The sequence below is a fragment of the Rousettus aegyptiacus genome, unplaced genomic scaffold (assembly GCF_014176215.1).
Source record: "Rousettus aegyptiacus isolate mRouAeg1 unplaced genomic scaffold, mRouAeg1.p scaffold_m13_p_1, whole genome shotgun sequence".
Classification (NCBI taxonomy): domain Eukaryota; kingdom Metazoa; phylum Chordata; class Mammalia; order Chiroptera; family Pteropodidae; genus Rousettus; species Rousettus aegyptiacus.
Genome location: NW_023416284.1, coordinates 39,941,639 through 39,953,770, shown reverse-complemented (window position 1 = coordinate 39,953,770; position 12,132 = coordinate 39,941,639). Strand labels below are relative to the sequence as shown.

The 12,132-nt window shown below is 39.2% G+C and overlaps 1 protein-coding gene across 14 annotated transcripts in view; it reads right to left on the bottom strand.

Annotated features, from left to right (window-relative positions):
- FGGY (FGGY carbohydrate kinase domain containing) overlaps positions 1–12,132 on the bottom strand; it is a 401,184-nt gene that overhangs the window by 113,782 nt on the left and 275,270 nt on the right. For all 14 annotated transcript variants that reach the window (XR_001598827.2, XR_004955141.1, XR_004955142.1 and 11 more), the window contains one exon: positions 5,020–5,094. Coding sequence is in view for 10 of the 14 variants with exons in the window: in XM_016159901.2 (XP_016015387.1) it covers positions 5,020–5,094 (75 nt within the window). In the remaining 4 variants the exon portion in view is untranslated. The remainder of the gene's footprint in view (positions 1–5,019; positions 5,095–12,132) is intronic.

Genomic DNA, 12,132 nt, shown 5'->3' with positions numbered 1-12,132 from the left:
TCTTAAAATGCATTATTCTCATCCTCATTTTGCTAAGTTTACTAAACTTGATAACACATGTTAATGCTCTGGTAAGAGCACACTATCATAAGGTCATCAGGTGAATCTTAATGTCTGAGTCTTTAGTTTTGGCTAGAATAGTCTCATAATTAAAAATCATAATTTATTAAAAATCATAATTAAAAATCATTATTTATTCTCATAATTAAAATCATAATTAAAAATCATAATCTAGTTCAAAAACTAGAATTCTACAAATCATAACTTATTTGGGATAAGAATTAAAAACATAAAAAAATGAACTGTGATATGGGCTTACGAGGCAGGAAGAGGTTTTTTTGGTGGCGAGATAGACTTGAAAATGTTTAGAGATTCAGCAATTCTGGGGGACGACCAAGTCCTAGGTGTGGACACAGGAGATGCTAAAGCAGACAGAGGAGAAGGACAAGGGAGACTGGAGGTCAAGGATCTGAGACACTACAGATGGGGCAGCCACCAAGAAGAAGGCAAGTTTGGGCTGGAGAGAATACATGAGCCAATATCACAAATGAAAGAAAGTGTGACAGCATTGCTGGCAAGCTGGTACCCAAGAGGGTATAGAAAAGAAGACGGTAGTTTAGCTTGAGGGAATGCCAAATCAGAGGCCTAACCAAAGAGGAGGGTTTGAGAAGTGATCTAAATATTCCCCTGACCCCCACGGGGTAGGATATAGGTAAGTGAAGCCCCCTTTAACAAAGCCAGCTGGAGCGCTTTATCCTCGGCTGGAGGTGCCTCTGGGAGAGAGGGTTTCTATAGGGTGGTCTGGGGGCTGCGGGCTTGAAATCCTGATTGCTCTGAAATAAATGATGAGGGAGAGGAGTAGTTCAAGGAACAGAAGCACAGCAGTTCCAGCCCAGAGGTCTCTGGGTTTTGTTGAAGCTATTAGTGAAATCTGGTAAGAATACGGATTAGGTGAAATGTGGGCCGCCAAAGATAATCCACAGATGTACTGGGTTAAAAATAAAAATTAAAACATGTTGTACCATATAAGGCCAGATCCTGCTTATTGATTATGGCTGATTACCCCCAGATGTTCTTTCTTAAGCTTTTTTGGCGGTCATGAACTTTCTTGAGAAAATAATAAAACCTATTGACCTCCCCAGAAAAATGTCACAAAATGGTATTATAAATAGTTTCAGGAGGTCTACAGATGCCCTTACATCCACCATGGTTCATTTGGTGTCCAAGGAATACAGGTAATCTAAGTCTACTCTAGGGACATGAATCTGTAGTAGCTAAGATTATGACATTTGAACTAAAAAAAACCTAGTATTAAGGCATTTCACCTATTTCTTGAATTAAACCTATATCTAACTTTTATATGACTCAATTCACATTTTTAAATGGGAATAATAATACCACATTTGTTCATTTGAAAATTCTAAGGATTATTGGAAATTTAAAAAAATTTAAATGTGGTCTTAGACTTGGTGAAACATTTAACCCTACCTGTAGGGTAGATAGTGCATGTAAGTTTGCAGAAGAGTGCTGAGCGCATGAGAAGTGTTTAGAAATGAGTCATTCTGCTTATCAACTATATGCTAGGCACTCTGCTACGCATTTAACTGTGATCTCTAACCTAATGACAAATTCAAAAATTGCATATTGCTACCCCCATTTAGGAGGTACATAATTTGCCTAAGGTACTATAGTCTGTAGGAAATGCAATGCAAAACTGATATTTCTAAAACCAGGGACCTTGGGGTTCACAAGATTAGCAGGCCTGAGTTGAGGGTAATACAAAGCCCACTGCCTGGGAAAAGGAAGGAAAGACTGGAACAAGAGGCACTCCCTCAAGAGGGGCTGTGACAGCCTGTCTCTCTCCTGTGTGGCATTGTTGGCTGGAATTTCCCACTCGGGCTGGCGGTTCCTTACAGGGCATTCCCTTTTGGTGTCCCAGACTCCACTCTGTGAAATGCTCCACCCTCCTTAAATGCCCCGCCAAAGGGCTTTGAGTTAAAATGATTCTGTGCTCACCTTTCTGGAAAAAATGTTTTCACAGAGAAATTTAAATTAAAATTAAGCTATTCCACTGGGAATGTACAGAACCAAATGCAAATTGAGAGACTTCAAATGCAAATAGTACTTTTTAAGGGTCTATTCTGAAGAGAAAACTATAGATGAACAGGCTATGGATAAACTGGGTGTTTGACAGGTCTTTCAATTAAGTTCAATCAAGAGAGAATTTTACTTCATGGAGGGTTTCACACAGTGCCAAGTTAACTTCATTACAATATCTCTTCAATTTCATTCTAGTTCTACAAAATACCAACCATAGATATTACTAAAGAGAGGAATTTGTTTCAATTTAATTTATCAACAACCAGTAGATGCTATGGCCTTATTTGGAGCCAGTGAAATAAAAAAAATGTTTTTTTCAAGTTGAACATTATGGGAAAATATCTGCTATCAGAATGCTTCATTAAAATGCACATTTTTGCCTAAAAGATCTGCACACCGAGATACTTGTGCAAAACAGACTGTACTCACAATTTATTTGACTCCATAATAAAGTCTTTAAAAAAAAAAAATCTCAGACTTAAATTGGCTTCTCTTTGTGGCATTTTTATAAATGTAATTAAGACAATGGACAGAATAACTATGATAGCTTTTAATACATGATGGCCCATTACATACAGGATTGATTTTCCAAGTGTGTGGTATTTGGGAAAATAGAGCAGGCTTCCCACCCCCAACACGGCCTGCATTAAGTGTATCTTCATTTATACATTCTTGGACTTCTACTGCAGTGTTCTTACCAGGAAAGGGACCTCTGTGAGACAATCCTGGCTAAATTAACAATGTTTTCTAAGATGTGTCAAGTCACAACTGCCCTTGGGAATGCCTGGAAGCTTATTGTATCTAGATAGCTTTAACAAACAGATAAAAGACAAAGTGCAGCCTGGTAACGTGGAAAGAGCAGAAGCCTGGGAGAGTGAGACAGATAGAGGTTCAAATTCTGACTCTGCCGTATACTACGTGTTTTAACCTTGGCAAGCGGTTTCCCTCTGTGTCTAAAATGAGGACAATCTCACTTGCTTATAAGTAACTGTCTTAAGCCACAGATGGGTAAGGCACTCAGGTGCCTGGCACAGAGAGTGGGTATCAAGGAGAGGTAACAGTTATTGTCACCATGTGATGGTGCCCCTTGGTCCATTCCGTGTGGCCTCATTCTTCATGTCTATCTCTTAGCATAGACTCAGAAGGATGAGCATCACCAACCTCTGGTTCACCAGGATTATTCATTTCAATATAAGCAATTCATTCCACTATAAGATTTTCCATACAATGACATTAATGAATCAGAAAATAAAAGAAAGTTCCTTAGTACATCATATATCTAATTTTTAAAATCCCAGCTCTTCCCCTTACTAGCTTTACAAAACTGAGCAATTCACTTCAGTGGGGCTTAGGTTTCTAATCTGTGGAATAGGAATTATCACATCTACCTCATAAGGTTGTCAGATAATGTGTAAAATATTGAGCACAGTGCCTATCACATGATATCCCGAAACTATATCATTATCATTACCATCATTACTATAAAATAGGATTGCTATATATATTATTGTTTTTAGTACTGATGCAGTTTTGTTCTCCATTTTCATCTTATTAGTTACTCTCTTCATTTTGATAGATGTCAGATTTATCTGTTTTTTGACCAATTCCCTATCATAAATAAGGCAGGGTGATTGGTTCCACTGAACTGGCCAAGCTATTCGAATCAATAGCTTCAGAAAAATACAGCTAAACTGACCTATAACATAAAAAAAAAAAAAAAAAAGAGAGAGAGAGAGAGAGAGAGAGAAAGAGAGAGAGAGAGAGAGAGAGAGAGAGAGAGAGAGAGGACTGTTTAATCTAATCACCTTGTCTGATTCCATACTTCTATGTATTTGTACTACAGACTGTACGTTCCTTTAGTGGTTGGGGAGTTCTGTTCTCATCATATGGATATGGCACCTGGACATATCTGATCATAAGAAAATACTTTTGACAGTGATATTTATATAAGAAAAAAGCATGTAGTTCTATTATTTGAAGCACTGAAGTTATAAAAGAAATATGGAAAAACAATAATTGAACAGCATATAAATACATCCATAAAGCATTAACAAAATCTTTGTTTAAATGGGTATTTTCCTGAAAATCAATTTTGAACACAAATTTAGTGAACTGATTTTTCCTTTCTGTTGGTCCTCATTTTCTTTCCAGAGTGGCCAAGTCTCACTAGATCAACAGTGATTTTTGGGTTCCCGCCAGCTCTGAGACCCTGAAAGCTATGACCCAATCTGCCCAAATGCACTAACATGTGTACACATATAATCTTCCATGAGTGATTTCAGGGTTTAGAACCCTCTTACAGCCCACTCATGGGTCACCTCTAGAGAATAAGACTCCTTAGACCACCATGTTCAAGCTTTTAGGATTTTGTTTTCATTTTTGATTGATCTTCGGTTTAGGCGCTCCTGGTACTTTAGATTGATATTCTCACTCCCTAATCATCCAAATTGCTCATTTAAGCAGCTAATTATCTAAAACCACTTTCATGTTTTAAGGAAGCTTACTATTAAAAAAATAAAAAGAACAAAAATGCTCTTTAATAAGTCTTTTTGCCAAGCAAACAATATTATGCATTTTATAAATCTGGACATTCTTAATACTAATTTTTCTTAATGCAAACATACATGGCATCTGCTCGCTTGCTTCCATTTAATTGAACTTAGAAGGCAAATTAGGCAAATGACAAGTATGACATTCAAAGACTTTAACTCCTTTCAGCTTCTAGCTATTTGAGGTTATTAATAAAGCAGGTGAAAACCATCTAGACTTCCTTCTGGACAGACACGCATCTCTTTTTGGCAAGCTCCCTTCTAATTAAGAATCTCCGTCACAAAAGCATATGATATATCTTGGGGAGCATGTGGTCTAAAGTTTATTGATACTCTAAGTCTTTTTTAAAATGGCATTAAAGTGTCTTACAGCAATGGCTTGAACTGTGGCCAGGTAGAGAATGGCGAGATCATCGAGGTCCTGAGACAGTTTCAATCCGGTGACCTGCAAGGATGAAAACAAGAACAGAAGATGATGGCCAAAAGGAGCTGCCACAGACAGAGTTAGTTCCCATGAAACACGTTCCCGTGTTTTCTTGCCGAAACAAGTTCATATGCAAATCCCCTTTTTGTGAGCAGAACGTGAAATGACTACTAAATGGTTTAATCTCCAGACCTGGGAAAATCTATCCCTTCTTAAAAGAAATTCCTTGCCTTGAATTAAACAACAGCAACAAAAAAATACAAACTAAATACTGTTGGAAGGTTGTATTTGATATTTCTTAGCATGGAATTATATTTCTTTTTTCTTTTAAAAAAATGTTCTTTTATAGCAAATATCGCTGGCTTACAGAAATCAACATGTACTAATGGCATTTTAGTAAAAGGTGATCTTATTCTGAGTTCTGCTACTTTCAGAATTCAGTGTATCAGCATCCAGTGGGTATTCAGGGTAAAATAATAGATCTCCTATAAATGTTATATCTACTAGGAGAAAATTTAGAACCTGTGGTTTGCGAGGGAATTCTATTCAAGTCAATCAGAACCACATGGTTGTATGGAGTATGTCAATCTCTGAGGGATTCCAGAACTGAACAGGATGCTGGATTTGAACGCTTTCAAGACTTGTTCACAGTCCCACTTTCACGTCTCCCATTCAGTAAAGTATTCTCTTGGGGCATTTCTAGAGAGTTAAGACAGCTGGTTTTGTCAAGTCTAGCCTAAAGTTTATGGGCATCAATACCAGAGTGCATTTTATATTTTCACATTACAAAATTGAATTCACCTATCATACTTGGGGTCTACAGTGTGTATGGTTCTGAGTTCAATGAGGTAGTGACGTGTAGCCTGCATTACAACAGGGGAGCTGAGTGGTCTATTCAGACCCCCTTCCTTCATCTCCCAGCCCCACTTATTACTCTCTCCAGATTCCACCCCAAGCCATGGTGAAGGGGCCAGTAATGGCCTGTTGGAAGGGTACAGACACCACTCCATTGCCCAAACCAGAAACTTGAGAGCACCCTTCTGTGACTTTTCTCTCCCTTCCTGTACTTAGCCAGTCTCCAGGTCTTGTACATTTGATCTCAAAAATCTCTTTGGAATTGTCCCCTTATCTCATCCTCACTGTCTCCCACTTCCTTAACCCAGGCTACTATGATGTCCTTCCTGATTGCTGAATTAGCCCCGGAGCAAATCTCTCTGCTCCTATGGGTGTTCCTCTCTAGGATGGAGCTAGTGATTATTCTCAAATGCAAATTTGATCATATTACTCCCTGTGAAAAGTTCTCCCCACTGCCCTTATTTCCAAGCAGAGATGCCTTTATTTCTGTGTGTTTCTTCTCAGGCTGGCCCCTGCTCACTTCTTTGGCACCTGTGTTTGCCCTTCCTCACTTAGCATCCTGTGTTCCAGCTCTTCTGAATACTCGTCTGTTCATAAGAGGATTCCTGAATTCAGCAGAGCTACCTGCTGATAAGTTTTCCTTGGCAAATAATCAGGCAACTAGATAAAAACAATGGCTTTGGTTTTAACACACAGGAGCATGGAAGGTTTCAATGAGAGACCAGAGAAGAACGCAGGGGATACGTCCTCCCAAGCCAAAAACTCTGTGAAGGAACCTCTCTCATAAAACCCCTCAGAGACCTAAACATACAGTAAGCACGCTGGAACTAGGAGAGAACATGCACAATGATGACAATATAGAAACTCAGTTTATAATCTTCCTGAGGAAATAATTTGCCTAAAGGAACACAGAGAATGGAAACCAGAACCTCGGTGTTCTAACACACTTTTGTTATTCACCACAGAATCTTCAATGTCTAGCCTAGCGCTGTGCCTGGCACATAGTAGACATTAAGACCTGCTGAATGTGTGAATTAGTGACAGTTCAATGCTTCTTTTTCTTTTTGTATACCACTCTCTCCTAATAGCCCGTCCTTCTCTGACAAATTATACGATTATGAGAGGACGATATTTACTGCCTCGGCTCCTCATACATTCACAAAAGGGAAGAGTCATTTGCTCCATGTGCCAAGACAGAATGCTGGAAGATAACTTCTAGTTGCTCACTCTATGCTCCCAACACCCCTAACCTCCACATTTACCCTTCCTCATCGGAGAAGTGGTTTATAGGAGATTGGGGTAAAAGTAGAATCCCTGCGGTTCATACAGAGCCGTTGTGTGAATTAGAAAAAGGTGCCCCCTTCAGGTGGATTACATACATAAAGCATGCCATCTGGGAGAATTAATTACAAAAAGGAGCAGAGCGACAGTGTTTCAGCCTGTCATATGCTGCCTCAGCTGAATATCTTGTGTGAGCAACCAGCACCAAGGAAGGTATTTAGTGGTCCTAGGTAAAGATCATTAATGATCTCTCTCTCTGAATCTCTCTCTGGCCTGGCCTCAACAGCATCTCCATTGTTGGTCTAACTGGGAAAGCCAACTGGGCCGTGGCTTACAATTCTCTTCCGGAGCCAGTCCAGGAGGCAGGCTACCTCTGGCTTCCTCTCCCTGGTCATCCATGCGACATGAATTAAGCCACAATCCTCTGTGTGACTGGGTATGTATCTGCTTGACAGACCCATATCTCCCTCCAGGTTGGTCCCAAACACCAGATTTAGATAAATTGTGATGGTGATGGGAGAGAAGGTTGACTTCGTATATAAGATGCACTCCCCTATCAATTTATTAGGAACCCCAGTGCACTTTATAACACTGATAATGTTTCTGTTTCTGATCCTACTCCATTAGTAAGAGCCCATAAGAGAAAAGAGGTGTGATATCACCAGATTTAGCTTTTTTAATATCCAGGAAATATTCAAAAGAACTTCCAGAAATTACTGGTATTCAAGCAAAAAGACATCATGGTACCTTACCTAAATTTCTAGTGCCTCCAGAACTTAGAAATCATAGGGTAGAAAAGAGAAGATAGTTTCTTTTAGCCAGAAACCGAGAATAAGATCATCGATGTAAATGAGCACTAAATTTAACTCTAGAATTTTCTAGTAGCTATGTTACAAAAGGGACACATGATGAGTGGCATAGTTTTATTTTTTTCAAATAAAACATACCTATCTTTCATGGGAGAAAACATTATTCCTGGGAAGAAGGTCCTCAGTACAAAAAGGAAGCAGCCATTTCCAGTTCTCCCACAGCAATTTCCAACATTTCCCCACCACTAGCATCAGGGCAATGGAGTCGAAATGTGACTCAATAAAAGACATTTCTCTCTAAAGTGTGAAGTTACTTTGGTCGGGGTCCCTGCTTCTTTGACATCTCACCTGATATGAAGATGGAGACATAGAAGGGTAGATGATCATTAAGTCCATTTGATTCTCTCAAATACCAGGGACCTCAGCCCTGCCTTGGCAAAAGTGAAATGACAGTCAGCCCAAGATGGTACTTTCTAAGGAACGTCAACCATGTGGACCACTCGGGAGGCTACAAAAGGACCCGTAGGAAGCTGTCTTGGTAAAGAGGTGGCAACAGTGCCCTGGGAATGCCAAGGATGTCCTGGGGGAGGTGCAGCTTTGTAACTAGTGAGAAAGCTGGGAAAGCTGGGAAGATGAGCTGACACCCCGGGCTGACTTGTTCCATCATTAAGAGGAAGTGGAAGGAATGTGTTTATCGATATGCATGTGCTTATTTTGAATGTTTGGGCAAGACGGTATAATGTATGGGGAAGCCCCACGGGACAGCTGCAATGGTAAGCACATTTTATTTATTTTGGCTATTGTGTAATGAGGACAACTGTAAGAGAAAACACTTACAAGTAATATTTAGAGATGTGGGAAAGCTGCACTTAGTGGCCAAAGAGATGTCAATTGAAATTGATCATTTCAATATCCTAGGTAATGGTTATAAAATACTTATATAAAATGGTTATAGGATTTTCGAGCTTAGGAATGCAGGTGAATAGAAAGATGATGAGGTCTGGAATAAGATACCTGGGTTTAAATTTTGACATTCCCCCCGACCACCTGCACAATAGCATGAGTTTTTTAACTTAAACCTTTTTCATTTGTCAAATAGTAATAATAACACCTCAAGGCATTTGAGTGAAGATTAAATATCACTTTAAGAATGCCTTACTTTTTCAGCAAGCTGTAATGAATTTACAAGAGCTAGACACTTGTAGTGTCAACAATATGTGCATAGGTAGCACTTAAAAATGTTTTTTCTTTCCCTTTCTCTTAATAAATGTACACCCTCTTCCTCTTGAATGCAGGAAGGGCTCAATCCCATTCATTAGTTGGAATAAAGTGATAAAGCATCTCCTTCAACAAGCTATGGGTACCTCCAGTGTATTAATGAAGGCCGCTGAAGACTGGCTGCACAAGGTGGGAAGGCAGGATGGAATGCATGCTGATCATCAGCATCAGGATCATGACGTTAAAGGTACGGGCATCTAGGAGTGTGGAGAAGCAGTGTGTCCCTGATGAGTGCCCACGGATAGGACAGTGGGGGACTCACTTTCAAAAACTATTTGGAGAACCCTTGGTTCTTATCGACCTACATGCTTCTACTCACTCTGTGAATATGAAAGGCAGGCGAACTTAACCCTGCACTTCAGCTCTTCAGCTTAAATCCTGCTACCACTTAGTGGCTGTGAGAACTTGGGCGTATCTCTTAATTCTTTCCTGATATCTCAGGTGAATATAGATTTTCTGAGACCTAACTCCAGATTTACTGAACCTTTGGTACGTGTCCAGTAATATGCATTTTCAGCAAGGTCCTGATACACAATAAAGTATAGGAACAATTGTCCTAAATCTTGGCAATGGGAAATCTTTATAGGGCCTAAGATAGTTGAGATTAAAAAATATATTAGCAACTTAGCTAAGTTTTTTCCTTGTCAGTTGTTAAAGGAATTGAAGTGATTTTAAGGGGGAAAAAAGTGGTGGGGAAGGGATTAGATATAGATTCTCAAGGGGTTTCTAAAAATTACAAAAAACAAGAAACAGAATTCCCAGTCCTGAGATTTATTCGTCATCAGAACTTGATGGGGAGTATCCATGGAATTGGTTGAAAGTTTTTTAGAACACAAAGGAAAAGAAAAAATGCCTTGTTTGCTCAGTCAATAATGAAGGTGGAGCTGATGGACAGACAGCGAAGAAAGGAGGAGGATCAGAGAAAGATTTATAGAAAACCTCTGGAGAGAGGACAGAGATGGGAAAACAAGGCCGAGCTATCAGCAGCCTGGAAGAGAAAACGGACAAATCTCCTAGACAACAATTAGAGGTTTCAGTAATTATCAGGAGTCGAGGCTGACACTTGGCAAAGCATAAAACGAACTGAGATTTGAGGAATGCAAACAAATGTGTTAACATAATGTGGTAGGCAGAGTTCTAAAGATGTTCCCCTAAGATCCCTATATCTCTTTGTTACTCAAACACTAATCTAAACATTGTTATAAAGGGACTTTGCAGATGGAACTAGTGACTAGTCAGTTGATCTTAAAACATGGAGATTATCCTGGATTATTCAATTGAATTCAATGTAATTGCATGTGCTCTTAAAAGCAGAAGAGGAAGGCAGAACAGTCAGTCAAGAGAGATGGCAAAAGAAAGAGGTAGAAGAAATGAGGCAGAAATGAAAATCAGATTCAAAGCATGAGAAGGACTTGATTCGCCATTGCTGACTTTGAAGGTAGAAGGAAGGGACGAGGAGCCAAGAGATGAGGGTGGCCTTCAAAAGTTTAGGACCCTGGCCTGACAGTCAGCCAGGAAACAGGGGCCATCTACAACTGCATGGAGTTCAATTTGGCTAACAATTTGAATGAGTTTGGTAGATTATTCCCAGAGCTTTCTGATAAGAGCTCTTGGTTCTAGTCTTGCAAAAACTGGAACAGAGAAACCTGCTAAGCCAGCCAGGGCTTCTGATTTACAGAACTAGGAGAAAATAAATTTAAGTTTCTAAGTTTGTGGTAATTCACTAAAGAAGCAACACAAAACTAAGACACACACACACTGACTAGAAGATGGGCTGGCATTGTCCCTTACAACTTTGTTCTATTGTTGAACTCCAGTCCATCTGCTGTCTCCCAGATGTACCAAGCATTGCACATCTTTGTCTGCTCTGCTTCCGAAGCTCTAAATCTAAATTATTTTAATATGTCATGCACCAGTTTCCCAAAGCTGTTCTGGTCAACTGTCTTGGCCTCTACATGTATCACCCAACTCTGTCTTTGATTTTTACAACACCTTGGATTCTACTCTTGCTCCTCTGGCCTCAGTTCTTTCTCATTGTCTATCTGTTGGGCCCTCCAAGCAGACTTCTACCTAATTCACTCCTCATCATGCACTCGGGCAGAACTCCTGTCTACTATCTACCCCTTCCCCCCAGTACTATCTGTTTTTTAGTGTATATAGAGAAGACAGAATGTATTAGAAAAGTCTACTTGTGATATAATTTAAAAAGTCAGTAAAATGAGAGAGAAATATGACAAACACACTGAAAATAGAGCAAGAGAATATGAAAATACAAAGACCTGTTCTTTTTTAAATTTTAAAACTTTTTTTCCTTCCAAGAATATCAGTGACCCTGGTTTGAAATGACTAGAATCTAATATAACTTCCTGTCTTTTCTAAGTAAAAACTTAGACTTTCTGAACATAGTTTCTCCATTCTTTTAAATGGGAGCAATGACACTGCCTTGTAGGGTTAATATAAAAATTGGTGTTGGCGCATGTGAAGCAGCTACCTTGGTGCCTGGCACATCATGATCCCTGAATAAATGAGACCTATTATAAATCACAACACTAGCTGCTACATTAGTTACTTCAAAGGAAAAAAAAAAAGAAATACACATTATCAGACAACTAGTAAAATGATACTGAGGATATTAAGCTTTGTCACAGAATTTGATTTTTTGTAGGCAAAAACAATATGTACAAATGACTAAATAAAACAGCATTAAATCATAAGAAAAACATCAACAAATGTATGTCAAAGAGCCCACATGTTTCCAAGGCTTATAAATATATCACTCAAAAGCTGCTTTAATTTGCTCACGCACTTCCAGCTCCATCATCCATCACCCTATCAG